This window comes from Cuculus canorus, chromosome 30 (genome assembly GCF_017976375.1).
Source record: "Cuculus canorus isolate bCucCan1 chromosome 30, bCucCan1.pri, whole genome shotgun sequence".
Classification (NCBI taxonomy): domain Eukaryota; kingdom Metazoa; phylum Chordata; class Aves; order Cuculiformes; family Cuculidae; genus Cuculus; species Cuculus canorus.
The window spans coordinates 304,475-326,492 of record NC_071430.1 but is presented as its reverse complement, the minus strand read 5'-3'; the positions used below and the strand labels follow the sequence as shown (position 1 = coordinate 326,492).

At 60.6% G+C, this 22,018-nt stretch overlaps 2 protein-coding genes across 2 annotated transcripts in view; one reads left to right on the top strand and one right to left on the bottom strand.

Annotated features, from left to right (window-relative positions):
- Positions 1–1,329: 1,329 nt before the first annotated feature.
- Positions 1,330–6,800, bottom strand: RDH8 (retinol dehydrogenase 8). Its single transcript, XM_054051770.1, has 7 exons — positions 6,661–6,800; positions 4,148–4,309; positions 3,896–4,075; positions 3,041–3,134; positions 2,777–2,960; positions 1,827–2,073; positions 1,330–1,356 (listed from the first exon to the last, which is right to left on the bottom strand). The coding sequence occupies exons 1-6, from the start codon at positions 6,764–6,766 to the stop codon at positions 1,849–1,851; spliced, it is 951 nt and encodes a 316-aa protein (XP_053907745.1). The 5' UTR covers positions 6,767–6,800; the 3' UTR covers positions 1,330–1,356; positions 1,827–1,848.
- A 3,592-nt stretch (positions 6,801–10,392) lies between these two features.
- COL5A3 (collagen type V alpha 3 chain) overlaps positions 10,393–22,018 on the top strand; it is a 48,465-nt gene continuing 36,839 nt past the window's right edge. Inside the window, exons 1-4 of the mRNA XM_054051766.1 lie at positions 10,393–10,504; positions 17,553–17,720; positions 21,093–21,306; positions 21,382–21,544. Of these exons, the coding sequence (XP_053907741.1) occupies positions 10,435–10,504; positions 17,553–17,720; positions 21,093–21,306; positions 21,382–21,544 (615 nt within the window). The 5' untranslated portion in view covers positions 10,393–10,434. The remainder of the gene's footprint in view (positions 10,505–17,552; positions 17,721–21,092; positions 21,307–21,381; positions 21,545–22,018) is intronic.

Below are 22,018 nucleotides of genomic sequence, written 5' to 3'. Positions count from 1 at the left end.
CCCCCCCCCCCCCGAGACGACGTGGGGGACGCATCGAAAGCCACTTCGTGTTTGTCCGTGTGTCCGTCTGGGAGCGACGATGGGGGGGGGGGACACGGGGTGGGGGGCGATGAGGAAGGGTTTAGAGCCATGGGGGGGGTCAAGGAGCCATGGGGGGGTCAAGGAGCTATGGGGGGGTCAAGGAGCCATGGGGGGGGGTCAAGGAGCCATTGGGGGGGTCAAGGAGCTATGGGGGGGGTCAAGGAGCCATGGGGGGGTCAAGGAGCCATGGGGGGGGTCAAGGAGCTATGGGGGGGTCAAGGAGCCATGGGGGGGGTCAAGGAGCTATGGGGGGGTCAAGGAGCCATGGGGGGGGTCAAGGAGCCATGGGGGGGTCAAGGAGCCATGGGGGGGGTCAAGGAGCTATGGGGGGGTCAAGGAGCCATGGGGGGGTCAAGGAGCTATGGGGGGGTCAAGGAGCCATGGGGGGGGTCAAGGAGCTATGGGGGGGGTCAAGGAGCCATAGGGGGGGTCAAGGAGCTATGGGGGGGTCAAGGAGCCATGGGGGGGGTCAAGGAGCTATGGGGGGGGGTCAAGGAGCCATTGGGGGGGTCAAGGAGCTATGGGGGGATCAAGGAGCTATGGGGGGGGTCAAGGAGCCATTGGGGGGGTCAAGGAGCCATGGGGGGGGTCAAGGAGCTATGGGGGGGTCAAGGAGCCATGGGGGGGGTCAAGGAGCCATTGGGGGGGTCAAGGAGCCATTGGGGGGGTCAAGGAGCTATGGGGGGGGTCAAGGAGCCATGGGGGGGTCAAGGAGCTATGGGGGGGTCAAGGAGCCATGGGGGGGGTCAAGGAGCCATTGGGGGGGTCAAGGAGCTATGGGGGGGGTCAAGGAGCCATGGGGGGGTCAAGGAGCCATTGGGGGGGTCAAGGAGCCATGGGGGGGTTCAAGGAGCTATGGGGGGGTCAAGGAGCTATGGGGGGGTCGAGGAGCTATGGGGGGGTCGAGGAGCCATGGGGGGGGTCAAGGAGCTATGGGGGGGGTCAAGGAGCTATGGGGGGGTCAAGGAGCCATGGGGGGGTTCAAGGAGCCATGGGGGGGGTCAAGGAGCCATGGGGGGGTCAAGGAGCCATGGGGGGTTCAAGGAGCCATGGGGGGGGTCAAGGAGCCATGGGGGGGGTCAAGGAGCCATTGGGGGGGTCAAGGAGCCATGGGGGGTTCAAGGAGCTATGGGGGGGGTCAAGGAGCCATTGGGGGGGGTCAAGGAGCCATGGGGGGGTCAAGGAGCTATGGGGGGGTCAAGGAGCTATGGGGGGGGTCAAGGAGCCATGGGGGGGTTAAGGAGCTATGGGGGGTTCAAGGAGCTATGGGGGGGTCAAGGAGCCATGGGGGGGGTCAAGGAGCTATGGGGGGGTCAAGGAGCCATGGGGGGGTCAAGGAGCTATGGGGGGGTCAAGGAGCCATGGGGGGGTTAAGGAGCCATGGGGGGGTTCAAGGAGCCATGGGGGGGTTAAGGAGCCATGGGGGGGTTCAAGGAGCCATGGGGGGGGTCAAGGAGCCATGGGGGGGTCAAGGAGCTATGGGGGGGTCAAGGAGCCATGGGGGGGGTCAAGGAGCTATGGGGGGGTCAAGGAGCCATGGGGGGGGGTCAAGGAGCCATGGGGGGGGTCAAGGAGCCATTGGGGGGGTCAAGGAGCCATGGGGGGGGTCAAGGAGCTATGGGGGGGTCAAGGAGCCATAGGGGGGGGTCAAGGAGCCATGGGGGGGTCAAGGAGCTATGGGGGGGTTCAAGGAACCATGGGGGGGGTCAAGGAGCTATGGGGGGGGTCAAGGAGCCATTGGGGGGTCAAGGAGCCCCCCCAGTTCCATCAGAGCGGGGTGATGCGACTTCGGAAGCATCCACAGGTGAGACAGCGAAGGACGGCCATGGTGAGGTGGAAGACGGTCCCGTAGTGGAAGAGCAATCGGTAGAAGGTGCGGACGGAGAGATCTCCGGAGGGATCGGCGTATTTGAGGGCCACCAGCGGCGTGTAGAGACGGTTGGTTTGGACGCGGAACGCCGGGCGCCGCGATTGGATCACCTTCACGATGGCCTACGGGCGGAGAAGGGTCAACGTCTTGGTTGGTGGCTCCAACCCAGGTTCTTGGAGGCTCCAAACCCACTTCTTGGTGGTTCCAACCCCATTCTTGGTGGCTCCAACCCCAATTCTTGGTGGCTCCAACCCCAATTCCTGGTGGCTCCAACCCCCATTCTCAGTGGCTCCAACCCCAATTCTTGGTGGCTCCAACCCCCATTCTCAGTGGCTCCAACCCCATTCTTGGTGGCTCCAACCCCACTTCTCGGTGGCTCCAACCCCAATTCTTGGTGGCTCCAACCCCAATTCCTGGTGGCTCCAACCCCCATTCTTGGTGGCTCCAACCCCAATTCTTGGTGGCTCCAAACCCCATTCTTGGTGGCTCCAACCCCCATTCTTGGTGGCTCCAACCCCCATTCCTGGTGGCCCCAACCCCCAATCGTGGTGGCTCCAACCCCAATTCTTGGTGGCTCCAACCCCACTTCTTGGTGGTTCCAACCCCAATTCTTGGTGGCTCCAACCCCAATTCCCGGTGGCTCCAACCCCACTTCTTGGTGGCTCCAACCCCCATTCTTGGTGGCTCCAACCCCCATTCTTGGTGACTCCAACCCCCATTCCTGGTGGTTCCAACCCCCCATTCTTGGTGGCTCCAACCCCCATTCCTGGTGGCTCCAACCCCCATTCTTGGTGGCCCCAACCTCAGTTCCTGGTGGCTCCAAACCTCAGACACGGCCTCAGGGCTTTGGCCCAAGGTGGTGAAGATCTCGTGGGACGCCGGTAAGTAGACATCCTTGAAGTATCGGATCGTTGCCGGATCGGTGCCGGGAAACTCAGAGCGAGAAACCTCTTCCATCAACTTCATCTCAAAATCGGTGTTGACCGGGCCCGGTTCCACCATGGAGACGCTGTGGGGTTGGTGGGTTTTGGGGTGTAAGGGGGGGACAAAGCCACTTTGGGGTCCCCCCTCAACCCTCCTGCCACTCACAAGACGTTGAACTGGAGGAGCTGCACGGCCAAACTCTCGCAGAACCCTTCCACCGCGAACTTGGAAGCGGCGTAGACGTCGTTGAAGACGATCCCTGCGCGCGAGGAGGAACCGAGATCAACGAGAAGAGAGGTGAGGACCTCCCGAGGTCGTGGGATGGGTTGGAAGGGACCTCAAAGTCCCTCCGGTTCCAAACTCCTGCCACGGATCCGGTTCTCCAAGCCCCATCCAACCTGGCCTTCAAGACCTCCAGGGATGGGGAAGCCACCTCTGGGCCACCCCATGCTCACAGGAGAACGTTTCTCCTCAAGATCTCATCTCAATCTCCCCTCTTCTCCTCCTTCCATCCCTGCCCTCCCTGCTCAAGAGCTTCTCCTCAGCTTTCCTGGAGGCCTCTTTCCATCCTGGAAGCTGCTCTAAGGTCTCCTTGGAGCCTTCTCCAGGCTGAACAACCCCAACTCTCCAATCCTCTCCTCATAGTAGAGGTTCTCCAGCTCTCACATCATCTCCGTGTCCTCCTCTGGTCTCGCTCCACCATCTCCATGTCCTTCCTGAGCTGAGGAACGGGAGGTGGGGCTCCAGGTTTGGAGCAGAGGAGCAGAATCTCCTCCATCACCTGCTGGTCCCACAGCTTTGGATGAAGCCCAAGATCTCGTTGGACTTCCCAAGCCGTGAATGCGCTTTGGTGGCCCTCTGTGGAGCTTCTCCTCCCCCAAGTCCTTCTCCTCCCATTCCATTCTCCGGCCTCAACCCCGGCGCAAGAACTTCACCGTTGTTGAACCTCATGCGGGTTCCTCGTGGTCCCACCTCCTCCTGGTGGGCCCCAACCAGGTTGGGTTGGTCCCCACCTCTCACCCTGGAGCCCCATCACGCTGCTGATGACCACGATGTGACCTCTTTGGTGGCTTTTCATCTCGGGAAGTACGGCTTTGATCATCCGAACGGCTCCGAAGAAATTGGTCTCGAAGATCTTCTTCATCTCCTCCACGCTGATGCTCTCCACGGGTCCAACGTGGCCCACGCCGGCGTTATTCACTACGGCGTAGATTTCTGGAGCTCAAGGACCACCCGGACCACCCCGTGGAACCCCGCGGTGGTTGTCCTCACCCAAGATGTCCACGCGGCCACCGGGAACGTTGGCCATGCACTCGGCCACGGAGCTGTCGCTGCAGACGTCCAAGCGTTGGATGGTCAACGTCTTCCCCAACGTCGTTCCCGCTGCCTCTTCCAACTTCTCCTTCTTCCGTAGGTCCCTCATGGTGGCGATGACTGTGGAGAAGGGGGGGATGGACCTCAGATTGTGGAGAAAGGGGGGGATGGACCTCAGATTGTGGAGAAGGAGGGGGATGGACCTCAGATTCCAGGTGGGATTGGAAGGTCAATCCGAGATGACGTTCCTTAAGCCGCTTTGGTACCGCGGCCTTTAATCCCTTCTCCAGGGCTTAATCTCCAGGCGTGGGGTCAACGGTGGGACACGTGGAGTTATCTCACCCGGCTACCAGGGTGGGTGGTGGGGATCACACGTGGGTGCGCCCAAACGGGTGGAAGGGGGGACACGGGGACCTCTTGGCGAGGAGAAGGAAGCTCCAAGGTTGGGTGGATGGATGGATGGATGGATGGGTGAGAACGTTGTGGTGGGACCCCAAAACCTGTGTTGTTGACCCCATTCCCATCTGTTATGGCCAATGTGGGTCTCGGTGGGAGGTGGAAGGATTCCCTCAACGCGTTGGAGATCCTGGTGGTGAGGATGGGGTGGGACACGGGGTTCCAAGGGGAAGCGAGGAGAAGGAGGCTCCAAGGTTGGGTGGATGGATGGATGGAGGAGAGGTGGAGGGTGGAGAAGGTGAGGAGGTGGAAGGGGTGGAGGAGATATGGGTGGATGGATGGATGGATGGATGAGAACTTGTGGTGGGCACCCACACACCACGTTCTCCCCATTCCAGAGGTTCTCAACCCCCTGTAGACCCCGGTGGGAGGTGGAAGGGATCCCACCCGCATCTCCTCACCCTGGAAGCGCCCTTGGAGATCCTTGGCTCCAAGGTTGGGTGGATGGATGGATGGAGAGAAGGTAGAGGAGATGTGGAGGGGATCTGGAAGTGAGGAGGTGGAAGGGGTGGAGGAGATGTGGATGGATGGATGGATGGATGGATGGATGGATGGATGGATGGAGAGAAGGTAGAGGAGATGTGGAGGGGATCTGGAAGGTGAGGAGGTGGAAGGGGTGGAGGAGATGTGGATGGATGGATGGATGGATGGATGGATGGATGGATGGATGGATGGATGGATGAGAACGTTGTGGTGGGACCCCAAACCCCACGTCCTCCCCATTCCAGAGGTTCCCACCCCCCCGTGTAGACCCCGTTGGGAGGTGGAAGGGATCCCACCCGCATCTCCTCACCCTGGAAGTGCCCTTGGAGATCCTTGGCTCCAAGGTTGGGTGGATGGATGGATGGAGAGAAGGTAGAGGAGATGTGGAGGGGATCTGGAAGGTGAGGAGGTGGAAGGAGTGGAGGAGATGTGGATGGATGGATGGATGGATGGATGGATGGATGGATGGATGGATGGATGGATGTGGATGGATGAGAACATTGTGATGGGACCCCAAACCCCACGTCCTCCCCATTCCAGAGGTTCCCACCCCCCCGTGTAGATCCCGGTGGGAGGTGGAAGGGGTCCCACCCGCATCTCCTCACCCTGGAAGCGCCCTTGGAGATCCTTGGCTCCAAGGTTGGATGGATGGATGGATGGAGAGAAGGTAGAGGAGATGTGGAGGGGATCTGGAAGTGAGGAGGTGGAAGGGGTGGAGGAGATATGGATGGATGGATGGATGGATGGATGGATGGATGGATGGATGGAGAGAAGGTGGAGGAGATGTGGAGGGGATCTGGAAGGTGAGGAGGTGGAAGGGGTGGAGGAGATGTGGATGGATGGATGGATGGATGGATGGATGGATGGATGGATGGATGGAGGAGAACATTGTGATGGGACCCCAAACCCCACGTCCTCCCCATTCCAGAGGTTCCCACCCCCCCATGTAGACCCCGGTGGGAGGTGGAAGGGATCCCACCCGCATCTCCTCACCCTGGAAGTGCCCTTGGAGATCCTTGGCTCCAAGGTTGAGTGGATGGATGGATGGAGAGAAGATAGAGGAGATGTGGAGGGGATCTGGAAGTGAGGAGGTGGAAGAGGTGGAGGAGATGTGGATGGATGGATGGATGGATGGATGGATGGATGGATGGATGGAGAGAAGGTGGAGGAGATGTGGAGGGGATCTGGAAGTGAGGAGGTGGAAGGGGTGGAGGAGATGTGGATGGATGGATGGATGGATGGATGGATGGATGGAGAGGTGGAGGGGATCTGGAAGGTGAGGAGGTGGAAGAGGTGGAGGAGATATGGATGGATGGATGGATGGATGGATGGATGGATGGATGGATGGATGGAGAGAAGGTAGAGGAGATGTGGAGAGGATCTGGAAGTGAGGAGGTGGAAGAGGTGGAGGAGATATGGATGGATGGATGGAGGAGAACATTGTGGTGGGACCCCAAACCCCACGTCCTCCCCATTCCAGAGGTTCCCACCCCCCGTGTAGACCCCGTTGGGTGGTGGCAGGGGTTCCTCACCCTGGAATCGCCGCTGGGGATCGCGGGCCAAGCGGACGGCCACGGCGAGGCCGATGCCGGAGGAGCAGCCGGTGATGAGGACGGTGCGCGGCGCTGAGGTGGCCATGGCCGCCCCGGGGCCTCCCCCGGATCCGAAGGCTCTTATGGGATCAGGATCACGTGGGGAGATCAGGATCAATCCCATCCCCCCCACCCCGGGAAGGGCTTTGGGGGGGTCACCTCCTCGTCCCCCCCCTCTTCCCATGGGATGGGGACTCCCATGGGGGAGCTCTGACCCCTCCCGGACCCACAAGTTGGGGGGGTTGGGGTGGGAGGAGGGGGTTGGGGGGTGGGGAGGGGGCTTTGCACCCCTAAACCTCGGCTCTGCGCCCCAAAATCCACTATCCTTGCTGTGGGGTGGGGGTTCTGCACCCCCAAATCTCAAAGTGGGGGTGGGATGAGATTGGGGGTCCCCGCACCCCCAAACCTTGCAGTGGGGCTGGAACCAGGTTGGGGGGCTCTGCACCCCCAAATGTCATCGCTGCACCCCCAAACCTCGCAGTGGGGCTGGAAGCAGGTTGGGGGTCTCTGCACCCCCAAATGTCATCTCTGCACCCCCAAACCTTGCAGTGGGGCTGGCAGTGGGGCAGGGACTCTGCACCCCTAAACCTGGGCTCTGCACCCCAAAACCCACCATCCTTGCAGTGAGGCTGAGGCTCTGCACCCCCAAACCTCACAGTGGGGCTGGGACCAGGTTGGGGGGTCCCTGCACCCCCAAATCTCATCTCTGCACCCCCAAACCTCACAGTGGGGCTGGGACGAGGTTGGGGGTCCCTGCACCCCGAAACCTCACCTCTGCACCCCCAAACCTTGCAGTGGGGCTGGGAGTGGGGCAGGGACTCTGCACCCCAAAACCGTGCCAAGGGGCTGGGGCTCTGCACCCCCAAACCTCACAGTGGGGCTGGGACGAGGTTGGGGGTCCCTGCACCCCCAAATGTCATCGCTGCACCCCCAAACCTTGCAGTGGGGCTGGGAGTGGGGCAGGGACTCTGCACCCCTAAACCTGGGCTCTGCACCCCAAAACCCACCATCCTTGCAGTGAGGCTGGGGCTCTGCACCCCCAAACCTCACAGTGGGGCTGGGACGAGGTTGGGGGTCCCTGCACCCCCAAATCTCATCTCTGCACCCCCAAACCTCACAGTGGGGCAGGGACTTGGCACCCCCAAACCTCACAGTGGGGCTGGGATGAGGTTAGGGGTCCCTGCACCCCGATACCTCATCTCTGCACCCCCAAACCTTGCAGTGAGGCTGGGAGTGGGGCAGGGACTCTGCACCCCAAAACCTTGCTGTGGGGCAGGGGCTCTGCACCCCCAAACCACACAGTGGGGCTGGGACAAGGTTGGGGGTCCCTGCACCCCCAAATGTCATCTCTGCACCCCCAAACCTCACAGTGGGCCTGGGATGAGGTTGGGGGTCCCTGCACCCCCAAATGTCATCTCTGCACCCCCAAACCTCACAGTGGGGGTGGGACCAGGTTGGGGGTCCCTGCACCCCTAAATCTCATCTCTGCACCCCCAAACCTTGCAGTGAGGCTGGGAGTGGGGCAGGGACTCTGCACCCCAAAACCGTGCCATGGGGCTGGGGCTCTGCACCCCCAAACCTCACAGTGGGGCTGGGACCAGGTTGGGGGGTCTCTGCACCCCCAAATCTTACCTCTGCACCCCCAAACCTCACAGTGGGAATGGGACGAGTTTGGGGGACTCTGCACCCCCAAACCTCACTGTTAGAATGGAGGAGGGTCCCCGTACCCCTAAATCTCAGCTCTGCCCCCCTCAAATCTCAGAATGGATGGGGGGGTCCCTGCACCCCCAAATGTCACCTATGCACCCCCAAACCTCTCAGTGGGGCTGGCAGTGGTGTGGGGGTTCTGCACCCCTAAACCTTGCAGTGGGGCAGGGATCAGGTTGGGGGGGCCCTGCACCCCTGAATCTCAGCTCTGCACCCCCAAATCTCACTGCTAGAATGGAGGGGGGGTGGTCCTTGCACCCCTAAATCTTATCTCTGCACCCCCAAACCTTGCAGTGGGGCTGGCACTGGGGCAGGGATTCTGCACCCCTAAATCTGGCCTCTGCGCCCCAAAACCCAGCATCGTTGCAGTGGGGTGGGGGCTCTGCACCCCAAACTTCGCAGTGGGGTTGGGACCAGGTTGAGGGGCTCTGCACCCCCAAACCTCACTGTTAGAACGGAGGAGGGTCCCTGCACCCCTAAATCTCATCTCTGCACCCCTAAACCTCACCGTTAGAATGGAGGAGGGTCCCTGTACCCCCAAATCTCACCGTTAGAATGGAGGGGGGGGTCCCTGCACCCCCAAATCTCACTGTTAGAGTGGCAGGGGGGTCCCTGCCCCCCCAAATCTCACTGTTAGAATGGAGGGGAGGGTCCCTGCACCCCCAAATCTCACTGTTAGAATGGCAGGGGGGTCCCTGCACCCCCAAATCTCACTGTTAGAATGGAGGGGGGTGTCCCTGCACCCCCAAATCTCACTGTTAGAATGGAGGGGGTGTTCCTACACCCCCAAATCTCACTGTTAGAATGGAGGGGGGGGTCCCTGCACCCCCAAATCTCACCGTTAGAATGGAGGGGGGGGTCCCTGCACCCCCAAATCTCACTGTTAGAGTGGCAGGGGGGTCCCTGCCCCCCCAAATCTCACTGTTAGAATGGAGGGGAGGGTCCCTGCACCCCCAAATCTCACTGTTAGAATGGCAGGGGGGTCCCTGCACCCCCAAATCTCACTGTTAGAATGGAGGGGGGTGTCCCTGCACCCCCAAATCTCACTGTTAGAATGGAGGGGGTGTTCCTACACCCCCAAATCTCACTGTTAGAATGGAGGGGGGGGTCCATGCACCCCCAAACCTCACTGTTAGAATGGCAGGGGGCTCCCTGAACCCCCAAATCTCACTGTTAGAATGGAGCGGGGGGTCCCTGCCCCCCCAAATCTCACTGTTAGAGTGGAGGGGGGGTCCCTGCCCCCCGAAATCTCACTGTTAGAGTGGCAGGGGGGTCCCTGAACCCCCAAATCTCACTGTTAGAATTGAGACGGTGTCCCTGCCCCCCCAAATCTCACCGTTAGAATGGAGGGGAGGGTCCCTGCCCCCCCAAATCTCACTGTTAGAATGGAGCGGGGGGTCCCTGCACCCCCAAATCTCACTGTTAGAGTGGCAAGGGGGTCCCTGTACCCCCAAATCTCACTGTTAGAATGGCAGGGGGGTCCCTGTACCCCCAAATCTCACTGTTAGAATGAAGGGGGTGTCCCTGCGCCCCCAAATCTCACTGTTAGAATGGAGGGGGGGGTCCCTGCACCCCCAAATCTCACTGTTAGAATGGCAGGGGGGTCCCTGCCCCCCCAAATCTCATCTCTGCCCCCCCAAATCTCACTGCTAGAATGGAGGGGGGGGTCCCTGCCCCCCCAAATCTCACTGTTAGAGTGGCAGGGGGCTCCCTTCACCCCCAAATCTCACTGTAAGAATGGCAGGGGTGTCCCTGCACCCCCAAATCTCACTGTTAGAATGGAGTGAGGGGGTCCATGCCCCCCCAAATCTCAGCTCTGCCCCCCCAAACCTCCCCCATTCCCGTCTCCCACCGGGTCCCTGCTCCCCTCCCCACCCCCCCGCGGTGCCTCCCGTGGGTGGGGCGGGGGGCGGGGTTCGGGGGGGGCCGGTCCACCCCCCACCCCCCCCCCCCCTCCTCCCCCGTTCCATCCCCTCCCGGTGCGGGCGGATCGCGGTCCCGGAGCCGATGGAGCCCCGAGCGGTGCTCACCGCGATCCTCGCGCTCCTCCAGGGGCTCCGTGTGACCCCCACGGCAGGTAACGACCCCCCCCCCGCGGCACCGGGACCCCCCCCCCCGGGCACGGGGACACCGGGAAAAGGGGGGGGACACACTCGTGGGGGGGTCCCCGGTGTGATTAAGGGGGGGACGGGGGTCCCCGGTTTCGTTTTGGGGGGGACGAGGCTCCCCAGTGTCATTATGGGGTGGGGTGGGCGTTAGGACCCCGTGGGAGTCACGCGTTGGGGGGTCCTATGGGGGTCCCCGGTTTCGTTTTGGGGGGGACGAGGCTCCCCAGTGTCATTATGGGGTGGGGTGGGCGTTAGGACCCGGTGGGGGTCACGCGTGGAGGGGTCCCATGGGGTCCCCAGTGTCATTATAGGGGGGACCACAGGGGTCCCCGGGGCAGGTAATGCCCCTCCCACGCGGGACCGGGACCCCCCCCCAGGCACGGGGACACCGAGAAAAAGGGGGGACACACACGTGGGGGGGTCCCCATTGTGGTTATGTGGGGGGGACGGGGGTCTCCGGTTTCGTTTTGGGGGGGCCGAGGCTCCCCAGTGTCATTATGGGGTGGGGTGGGCGTTAGGACCCGGTGGGAGTCACGCGTTGGGGGGTCCTATGGGGGTCCCCGGTTTCGTTTTGGGGGGGACGAAGCTTCCCAGTGTCATTATGGGGTGGGGGGGGGGCGTGAGAACCCGGTGGGAGTCACGCGTTGGGGGGTCCAATGGGGGTCCCCGGTTTCGTTTTGGGGGGACGAAGCTCCCCAGTGTCATTATGGGGTGGGGGGGGCGTTAGGACCCGGTGGGGGTCGCGCGTGGGGGGGGTCCCATGGGGGTCCCCGGTTTCGTTTTGGGGGAGACGAGGCTCCCCAGTGTCATTATGGGGTGGGGTGGGCGTTAGGACCCGGTGGGGGTCACGCGTTGGGGGGTCCCATGGGGGTCCCCGGTTTCGTTTTGGGGGGACGAGGCTCCCCAGTGTCATTATGGGGTGCGGGGGGGGCGTGAGGACCCGGTGGGGGTCACGCGTGGGGGGGTCCCATGGGGTCCCCAGTGTCATTATAGGGGGGACGATAGGGGTCCCTGGGGCAGGTAATGCCCCCCCCACGCGGGACCGGGACCCCCCCCGGGCACGGGGACACCGAGAAAAGGGGGGGGACACACTCGTGGGGGGGTCCCCGGTGTGATTAAGGGGGGGACGGGGGTCCCCGGTTTCGTTTTGGGGGGGACGAGGCTCCCCAGTGTCATTATGGGGTGGGGTGGGCGTTAGGACCCGGTGGGGGTCACTCGTTGGGGGGGGTCCAATGGGGGTCCCCGGTTTCGTTTTGGGGGGGACGAGGCTCCCCAGTGTCATTATGGGGTGGGGGGGCGTTAGGACCCGGTGGGGGTCACGCGTGGGGGGGTCCCATGGGGGTCCCCGGTTTCGTTTTGGGGGGGACGAGGCTCCCCAGTGTCATTATGGGGGGGGGGGGGCATGAGAACCCCCTGATATCACGCGTGGGGGGGTCCCATGGGGGTCCCCATGTGTGGTTAAGGGGGGGCACAAAGGTCCCCAGTGTCCTTATGGAGCCGGGGGGGGGGGGGGTGAGAACACGGGGGGGTCACGCGTGGGGGGTCGTGGGGGTCCCCAGTATATTGGGGAGGGGCGTTCGTCTGCTTTGTCGTTATGGGGGGGGGAATGCACACAGAGGTCACGCGTGGGAGGGTCCTATGGGGTCCCCAGTATATTATTGGGGGGGGGTGTCACACGTGGGGGGTCCGGGGTGTCGTTATGGAAGGGGGGGGCATGAGGGTCCCCAGTGTCGCCGTTTGGGGGGGGTCACGGGGGGGTCCTTGGGGAAGGTAACGCCCCCCCCACGCGTGTCCGTGACCCCCCCCCACGGGCACCTATCCACCGAGAAACTGGGGGGGGACACGGAAGTCACGCGTGGGGGGGTCCCCGGTGTCGTTTTTTTTGGGGGGGGGGGGGACAGGGGTCCCCGATTATGGGGTTTTGGGGGGTGCGTGAGAATTCGGTGCTGTCACGCGTGGGGGGGGGGCGTTACCTTCGCCTTCAGCACCACGGACAGCGCCCACGGGGGGGGGGCACCGGGGGGGGGGCTGGGGTGTGCCCCCCCCTCTATATTCCTTTGGGGGGGTCCCATGGGACAGGGGTGCCCCCCCTCTATATTCCTTTGGGGGGGTCCCATGGGACAGGGGTGCCCCCCCTCTATATTCCTTTGGGGGGGGTCCCATGGGACAGGGGTGCCCCCCCTCTATATTCCTTTGGGGGGGTCCTATGGGACAGGGGTGCCCCCCCTCTATATTCCTTTTGGGGGGGTCCCATGGAACTGGGGTGTCCCCCCTCTATATTCCTTTTGGGGGGGTCCCATGGGACAGGGGTGCCCCTCCCTATTCCTTTTGGGGGTCCCATGGAACAGGGGTGCCCCCCCCTCTATATTCCTTTGGGGGGGTCCCATGGGACAGGGGTGCCCCCCCTTCTATACTCCTTTTGGGGGGGTCCCATGGACAGGGGTTCCCTAAAGCTGGGGGAAAGGCTTGGGGTGCCCCCCCCAATCCCAGTTTCCTCATCCCAGTTCCTCTCCCTTCCTCCCAGTTCCCCCTCCTTATCCCAGTTCTCCCATCCCAGTTTCCCCCCTCATCCCAGTTCCCCCCATCCCAGTTCCCCCTATCCCAGTTCCCCCCTATCCCAGTTCCCCCCCTTATCCCAGTTCCCCCTCCTTATCCCAGTCCCCCCCATCCCAGTACCCCCCCTCATCCCAGTTGCCCCCCTTATCCCACTTCGTCCCCCATCCCAGTTCCCCCCCTTATCCTGGTCCCCCCTTATCCCAGTCCCCCCCTCATCCCACTTTCCCCCCCCATCCCAGTTTCCCCCTCCATCCCAGTTCACCCCCCCTCCATCCCAGTTCCCCCCCTTATCCCAGTTCCTCCCATCCCAGTTCCCCCCCTTATCCCAGTCCCCCCTCATCCCACTTCCCCCCCCCTCCATCCCAGTTCACCCCCCCCCCCTCCATCCCAGTTTCCCCCCCACAGCTCCCCCAGCCCTGGACCACCACCCGTCCCCATACTGGGATTCCCAGTCCTCATACTGGGAATTCCCAGCTCCTATACTGGTGGTTCCCAGTCCGAGGGGGCGTTCTCCGTCTGGGGGGACCCCCCCCCCCCCTTCCCCCTCCATGGATCCCTTGGGATCGGGGGGGTCAGGAAGGGCCTGGGAGATGGAGCTGGGGCAGCTCCTTCCCGTCCCATTCCCGAGGGTTGATCCGGATTAACCCTCCCTGTGTCTGGATGCAACCGATAGCTGGGAATCCTGGATGCAACTGATAGTTGGGAATCCTGGATGCTCCAGATTAACCAATAGTTGGGAATCCTGGATGATCCGGATTAACCCTCCCTGTGTCTGGATGCAACCGATAGTTGGGAATCCTGGGTGCTCCGGATAAACCAATAGTTGGGAATCCTGGATGATCCGGATTAACCCTCCCTGTGCCTGGATGCAACTGATAGCTGGGAATGCTGGATGCTCTGGATTAACCAATAGTTGGGAATCCTGGATGATCCGGATTAACCCTCCCTGTGTCTGGATGCAACCGATAGTTGGGAATCCTGGATGCTCCGGATTAACCCTTCCAAATCAATGGGTAGTTGGGAATCCTGGATGCTCCAGATTAATCCTCCCTACTCAATTGATAGTTGGGAATCCTGGATACTCCGGATTAACCCTTCCAAATCAACTGATAGTCAGGAATCCTGGATGCTCCGGATTAACCCACCCTGTGTCTGAATGCAACTGCTCGCTGGGAATCCTGGATACTCCGGATTAACCCTCCTTGTATTTGGATACAACCGATAGTTGGGAATCCTGGATGCTCCGGATTAACCCTCCCTGTGTCTGAATGCAACTGCTAGCTGGGAATCCAGGATCCAACTGATAGTTGGGAGTTCGGATAGCTCCGGATTAACCCTCCCCATATCCGTGGGGTGCAAAGCGGAGCCGGGGGCGGTGGAATGCGCCGAAGGAATCCGGGCTCGGACCTTGAGCCCACACAGCTGCCTGGCTCCGATCCGGCTTGGCAAGCGGCGCCCGAGGGGGATGGGGATACAGCTCCCAGTTAGAAGCACTGGGATCCAACTGGGAGGGGGTCTCCGGTGGGTCCCTGTTCCCCCCCTCCCAGTTAGAAGCACTGGGATCCAACTGGGAGAGGGTCTCCACTGGGTCCCTGTGCCCCGTTCCCAGTTAGAAGCACTGGGATCCAACTGGGAGGGGGTCTCCACTGGGTCCCTGTTCCCCCCTCCCAGTTAGAAGCACTGGGATCCAACTGGGAGGGGGTCTCCACTGGGTCCCTGTTCCCCCCTCCCAGTTAGAAGCACTGGGATCCAACTGGGAGGGGGTCTCCACTGGGTCCCTGTTCCCCCCTCCCAGTTAGAAGCACTGGGATCCAACTGGGAGGGGGTCTCCGGTGGGTCCCTGTTCCCCCCTTCCCAGTTAGAAGCACTGGGATCCAACTGGGAGGGGGTCTCCACTGGGTCCCTGTTCCCCCCCTCCCAGTTAGAAGCACTGGCATCCAACTGGGAGGGGGTCTCCAGTGGGTCCCTGTTCCCCCCTCCCAGTTAGAAGCGCTGGGATCCAACTGGGAGGGGGTCTCCACTGGGTCCCTGTTCCCCTCCTCCCAGTTAGAAGCACTGGGATCCAACTGGGAGGGGGTCTCCACTGGGTCCCTGTTCCCCTCCTCCCAGTTAGAAGCACTGGGATCCAACTGGGAGGGGGTCTCCACTGGGTCCCTGTTCCCCTCCTCCCAGTTAGAAGCACTGGGATCCAACTGGGAGAGGGTCTCCACTGGGTCCCTGTGCCCCTCCTCCCAGTTAGAAGCACTGGGATCCAACTGGGAGGGGGTCTCCAGTGGGTCCCTGTTCCCCCCCTCCCAGTTAGAAGCACTGGGATCCAACTGGGAGGGGGTCTCCACTGGGTCCCTGTGCCCCCCTCCCAGTTAGAAGCACTGGGATCCAACTGGGAGGGGGTCTCCGGTGGGTCCCTGTTCCCCCCTTCCCAGTTAGAAGCACTGGGATCCAACTGGGAGGGGGTCTCCACTGGGTCCCTGTTCCCCCCCTCCCAGTTAGAAGCACTGGCATCCAACTGGGAGGGGGTCTCCACTGGGTCCCTGTTCCCCCCCTCCCAGTTAGAAGCACTGGCATCCAACTGGGAGGGGGTCTCCACTGGGTCCCTGTGCCCCCCTCCCAGTTAGAAGCACTGGGATCCAACTGGGAGGGGGTCTCCACTGGGTCCCTGTTCCCCCCTCCCAGTTAGAAGCACTGGGATCCAACTGGGAGGGGGTCTCCACTGGGTCCCTGTTCCCCCCCTTCCCAATTAGAAGCACTGGGATCCAACTGGGAGGGGGTCTCCACTGGGTCCCTGTTCCCCCCCTCCCAGTTAGAAGCACTGGGATCCAACTGGGAGGGGGTCTCCACTGGGTCCCTGTTCCCCCCTCCCAGTTAGAAGCACTGGGATCCAACTGGGAGGGGGTCTCCGGTGGGTCCCTGTTCCCCCCTTCCCAGTTAGAAGCACTGGGATCCAACTGGGAGGGGGTCTCCACTGGGTCCCTGTTCCCCCCCTCCCAGTTAGAAGCACTGGCATCCAACTGGGAGGGGGTCTCCACTGGGTCCCTGTTCCCCCCCTCCCAGTTAGAAGCACTGGCATCCAACTGGGAGGGGGTCTCCAGTGGGTCCCTGTTCCCCCCTCCCAGTTAGAAGCGCTGGGATCCAACTGGGAGGGGGTCTCCACTGGGTCCTTGTTCCCCTCCTCCCAGTTAGAAGCACTGGGATCCAACTGGGAGGGGGTCTCCACTGGGTCCCTGTTCCCCTCCTCCCAGTTAGAAGCACTGGGATCCAACTGGGAGGGGGTCTCCACTGGGTCCCTGTTCCCCTCCTCCCAGTTAGAAGCACTGGGATCCAACTGGGAGAGGGTCTCCACTGGGTCCCTGTGCCCCTCCTCCCAGTTAGAAGCACTGGGATCCAACTGGGAGGGGGTCTCCAGTGGGTCCCTGTTCCCCCCCTCCCAGTTAGAAGCACTGGGATCCAACTGGGAGGGGGTCTCCACTGGGTCCCTGTGCCCCCCTCCCAGTTAGAAGCACTGGGATCCAACTGGGAGGGGGTCTCCGGTGGGTCCCTGTTCCCCCCTTCCCAGTTAGAAGCACTGGGATCCAACTGGGAGGGGGTCTCCACTGGGTCCCTGTTCCCCCGCTCCCAGTTAGAAGCACTGGGATCCAACTGGGAGGGGGTCTCCACTGGGTCCCTGTTCCCCCCCTCCCAGTTAGAAGCACTGGCATCCAACTGGGAGGGGGTCTCCACTGGGTCCCTGTGCCCCCCTCCCAGTTAGAAGCACTGGGATCCAACTGGGAGGGGGTCTCCACTGGGTCCCTGTTCCCCCCTCCCAGTTAGAAGCACTGGGATCCAACTGGGAGGGGGTCTCCACTGGGTCCCTGTTCCCCCCCTTCCCAGTTAGAAGCACTGGGATCCAACTGGGAGAGGGTCTCCAGTGGGTCCCTGTTCCCCCCCTCCCAGTTAGAAGCACTGGGATCCAACTGGGAGGGGGTCTCCACTGGGTCCCTGTTCCCCCCCTCCCAGTCAGAAGCACTGGGATCCAACTGGGAGGGGGTCTCCAGTGGGTCCCTGTTCCCCCCTTCCCAGTTAGAAGCACTGGGATCCAACTGGGAGGGGGTCTCCACTGGGTCCCTGTTCCCCGTTCCCAGTTAGAAGCACTGGGATCCAACTGGGAGAGGGTCTCCACTGGGTCCCTGTTCCCCCCCTCCCAGTTAGAAGCACTGGGATCCAACTGGGAGGGGGTCTCCACTGGGTCCCTGTTCCCCCCTTCCCAGTTAGAAGCACTGGGATCCAACTGGGAGGGGGTCTCCACTGGGTCCCTGTTCCCCCCTCCCAGTTAGAAGCACTGGGATCCAACTGGGAGGGGGTCTCCACTGGGTCCCCGTTCCCCTCCTCCCAGTTAGAAGCACTGGGATCCAACTGGGAGGGGGTCTCCACTGGGTCCCTGTGCCCCCCCTGAAGTGCCCCCCAATCCCTTTTTCTCCCCCCCAGATCTCCCCCTGGATGTGCTGCAGGTTTTGGGGGTACAGGACGGCCGGGACGGCGTCTCCGTCACCTCCGGAATGTGTCAGCAACGTTTGGGGTCCCAGCACCCCGACTTAGCTTTCCGCGTGGCCAACGGCACCCGGATCAGCGCACCCACCCGGCACCTCTTCCCCGGTGAGGAACTGGGGGGGCACAAAGCTGGGAGGGGGGGGAGCAGAGTTGACTTTTTGGGGTGCAGGGCCACTTTTTGGGGTGCAGAACTCTCTTTTTGGGGTGCCAAGTGCTCTTTTTGGGGTGTAGAACCCTCTTTTTGGGGTGCAAAGTCCTCTTTTGGGGATGCAGAGTTGACTTTTTGGGGCACAGAAACACCTTTTTGGGGTGCAGAGCCACTTTTTGGGGCGCAGAACTCTCTTTTTGGGGTGTAGAACCCTCTTTTTGGTGTGCAAAGTCCTCTATTGGGGATGCAGAGTTGACTTTTTGGGGTGCAGAGCCACTTTTTGGGGCGCAGAACCCTCTTTTTGGGGTGCCAAGTGCTCTTTTTGGGGTGTAGAACCCTCTTTTTGGTATGCAAAGTCCTCTATTGGGGATGCAGAGTTGACCTTTTGGGGTGCAGAGCCACGTTTTTGGGGTGCAGAGCCACTTTTTAGGGCGCAGAACTCTCTTTTTGGGGTGTAGAACCCTCTTTTTGGTGTGCAAAGTCCTGTATTGAGGATGCAGAGTTGACTTTTTGGGGCACAGAAACACCTTTTTGGGGTGCAGGGCCACTTTTTGGGGCGCAGAACTCTCTTTTTGGGGTGTAGAACCCTCTTTTTGGGGTGCAAAGTCCTCTTTTGGGGATGCAGAGTTGACTTTTTGGGGCACAGAGTCCTATTTTTGGGGCTCGGAGCCTCCTTTTGGGGATGCAGAACCATATTTTGGGGCGCAGAGCCACGTTCTTGGGGCTCAGAGCCACATTTTTGGGGCACAAAGCCACTTTTTGGGGCGCAGAGTCTTTTTTTTGGGGCATCGAGCCACATTCTTGGGGCTCAGAGCCACATTTTTGGGGCACAGGGCCACTTTTTGGGGTGCAAAGCCCTTTTTTTGGTGCACAGAGCCACTTTTTGGGGCGCAGAGCCACATTTTTGGGGCACTGAGCCACATTTTTGGGGTGCAAAGCCCTTTTTTTGTTGCGCAGAGCCACTTTTTGGGGCACTGAGCCACTTTTTGGGGTGCAAAGCCCTTTTGTTGGTGCACAGAGACACTTTTTGGGGTGCAGAACCCTTTTTTTGGTGCGCAGAGCCACTTTTTGGGGCACAGAGCCACATTTTTGGGCCACAGAGCCACTTTTTGGGGCACAGGGCCACTTTTTGGGGTGCAAAGCCCTTTTTTTTGGTGCGCAGAGCCACTTTTTGGGGCACAGAGCCACATTTTGGGGGCACTGAGCCACATTTTTGGGGCTCAAAGCCACCTTTTGGAGTGCAAAGCCCTTTTTTTGGGGGGCACAGAGCCACATCTTTGAGGTACAGAGCTATTTTTTAGGGCTCAGAGCCACATTTTTGGGGCACAGGGCCACTTTTTGGGGTGCAAAGCCCTTTTTTTTGGGGCACAGGGCCACTTTTCGGGGCACAGAGTCTTTTTTTTGGGGCTCAGAGCCACATTTTTGGGGCACAGAGCCACTTTTTGGGGTGCAAAGCCCTTTTTTTTGGTGCACAGAGCCACATTTTTGGGGCACAGAGCCACATTTTTGGGGCACAGGGCCACTTTTTGGGGTGCAAAGCCCTTTTTTTTTGGTGCGCAGAGCCACTTTTTGGGGCACAGAGCCACATTTTGGGGGCACTGAGCCACATTTTTGGGGTGCAAAGCCCTTTTTTTTGGTGCACAGAGCCACATTTTTGGGGCACAGAGCCACTTTTTGGGGTGCAAAGCCCTTTTTTTGGTGCACAGAGTCTTTTTTTGGGGGGCACTGAGCCACATTTTTGGGGCTCAGAGCCACATTTTTGGGGCACAGGGCCACTTTTTGGGGTGCAAAGCCCTTTTTTTTGATGCACAGAGCCACTTTTTGGTGCACAGAGCCACATTTTTGGGGTGCAAAGCCCTTTTTTTTGGTGCGCAGAGCCACTTTTTGGGGCTCAGACCCACATTTTTGGGGCGCAGAGCCACATTTTTGGGGCACAGAGCCACATTTTTGGGGTGCAAAGCCCTTTTTTTTGGTGCACAGAGCCACTTTTTGGGGCGCAGAGCCACCTTTTGGTGCACAGAGCCACATTTTTGGGGCACAGGGCCACTTTTTGGGGCACAGAGCCACATTTTTGGGGGCACTGAGCCACTTTTTGGGGTGCAAAGCCCTTTTTTTGGTGCACAGAGCCACTTTTTGGGGCTCAGACCCACATTTTTGGGGCACAGAGCCACATTTTTGGGGCTCAAAGCCCTTTTTGGGGGGCACAGAGCCACATCTTTGAGGTACAGAGCTATTTTTTAGGGCACAGAGCCACATTTTTGGGGCACAGGGCCACTTTTTGGGGTGCAAAGCCCTTTTTTCGTTGCTCAGAGCCACTTTTTGGGGCACAGAGTCTTTTTTTTGGGGCTCAGAGCCACATTTTTGGGGCACAGGGCTACTTTTTGGGGTGCAGAGCCCTTTGTTTTGGTGCGCAGAGCCACATTTTGGGGCGCAGAGTCTTTTTTTGGGGGGCACTGAGCCACATTCTTGGGGCTCAGAGCCACTTTTTGGGGTGCAAAGCCCTTTTTTTGGTGCACAGAGCCACTTTTTGGGGCACAGAGCCACATTTTTGGGGTGCAGAGCCCTTTTTTTGTTGCGCAGAGCCACTTTTTGGGGCTCAGAGCCACATTTTTGGGGCTCAGAGCCACTTTTTGGGGTGCAGAGCCACATTTTTGGGGCACAGAGCCACATTTTTGGGGTGCAAAGCCCTTTTTTTTGGTGCACAGAGCCACATTTTTGGGGCACAGAGCCACTTTTTGAGGTGCAAAGCCCTTTTTTTGGTGCACAGAGTCTTTTTTTTGGGGGCACTGAGCCACATTTTTGGGGCTCAGAGCCACATTTTTGGGGCACAGAGCCACATTTTGGGGCTCAGAGCCACATTTTTGGGGCACAGGGCCACTTTTTGGGGCGCAAAGCCCTTTTTTTGGGGCACAGAGCCACATTTTTGGGGCACAGGGCCACTTTTTGGGGTGCAAAGCCCTTTTTTTGCGGCACAGAGCCACTTTTTGGGGACACAGAGCCACATTTTTGGGGCGCAAAGCCACTTTTTGGGGTGCAAAGCCCTTTTTTTGGTGCACAGAGCCACTTTTTGGGGCGCAGAGCCACATTTTGGGGCACAGAGCCACATTTTTGGGGCACAGAGCCACATTTTTGGGGGTACAGAGCCACATTTTTGGGGTGCAGAGCCACATTTTTGGGGGCACAGAGCCCCATTTTGGTGCACAGAGCCACCTTTTGGAGCTTAAAGCCCTTTTCTGGGCTCCAGAGCCCCCTTTTGGGGATGCAGCGCCTCCTTTTCGGGGTGCACCCGGAGGCCTTTATCCCAATCCCAGTCCCTTTTCCTGCCTCAGGCGGGTCCTTCCCGAGGGATTTCTCCATCCTGGCCACGGTGCGTGCCCGGCGCGGAACCCAATCCTTCCTTCTCTCCATCTACGACGAGCGCGGAGCGCAGCAGTTGGGCGTCGAGGTGGGGCTCTCTCCCGTTTTCCTCTACGAGGACCACGAAGGGCATCCATCACCGGAATTGTATCCCGTTTTCCAGAAGGTCAACCTGGCTGATGGCAGGTGAGTGCCGAGGAAAGGGGCCAAAACCCCTTCTCCCACCCTTCCACCGATGGTCACCGTACCCCATCTCCGCAGGTGGCACCGCGTGGCGTTGGCCGTGGAGGGAACCAAGGTCTCCTTGCTGGTGGATTGTCACCTCCTGGCCACGCTGCCGCTGGAGAGGGGACCTCAGCCGCTCGTTAGCACCCAAGGGGTGACGGTTTTTGGGGCTCGCCTGATGGATGAGGAGGTGTTTGAGGTGGGTTCCTCACTAAAGGCTTGAGCCGGAGACCTCAGGCACGAGACAATGGGTCTTGGGAAGGAGAAGACCCCATTGTCGTGGTCAGTAGAGGCTCTGGTTGAGATATGGGGTGTCCCTGTCCCCCCAAATCCTTATGCCAGAGCCCTGAGGTCTTGGGAAGGAGAAGACCCCATGGCCATGGTCAGTAGAGGCTCTGGTTGAGATATGGGGTGTCTGCGTCCCCCAAATCCTTATTCCAGAGCCCTGAGATCTTGGGAAGAAGAGGACCCCATGGCCATGGTCAGTAGAGGCTCTGGTGGTCTCTGTCCCCCAAATCCTTATGCCAAAGGCCCTGACACGAGACCCTGAGGTCTTAGGAAGGAGAAGACCCCATGGCCGTGGTCAGTAGAGGCTCTGGTTGAGATATGGGGTGTCCCTGTCCCCCAAATCCTTATTCCAGAGCCCTGAGGTCTTGGGAAGAAGAGGACCCCA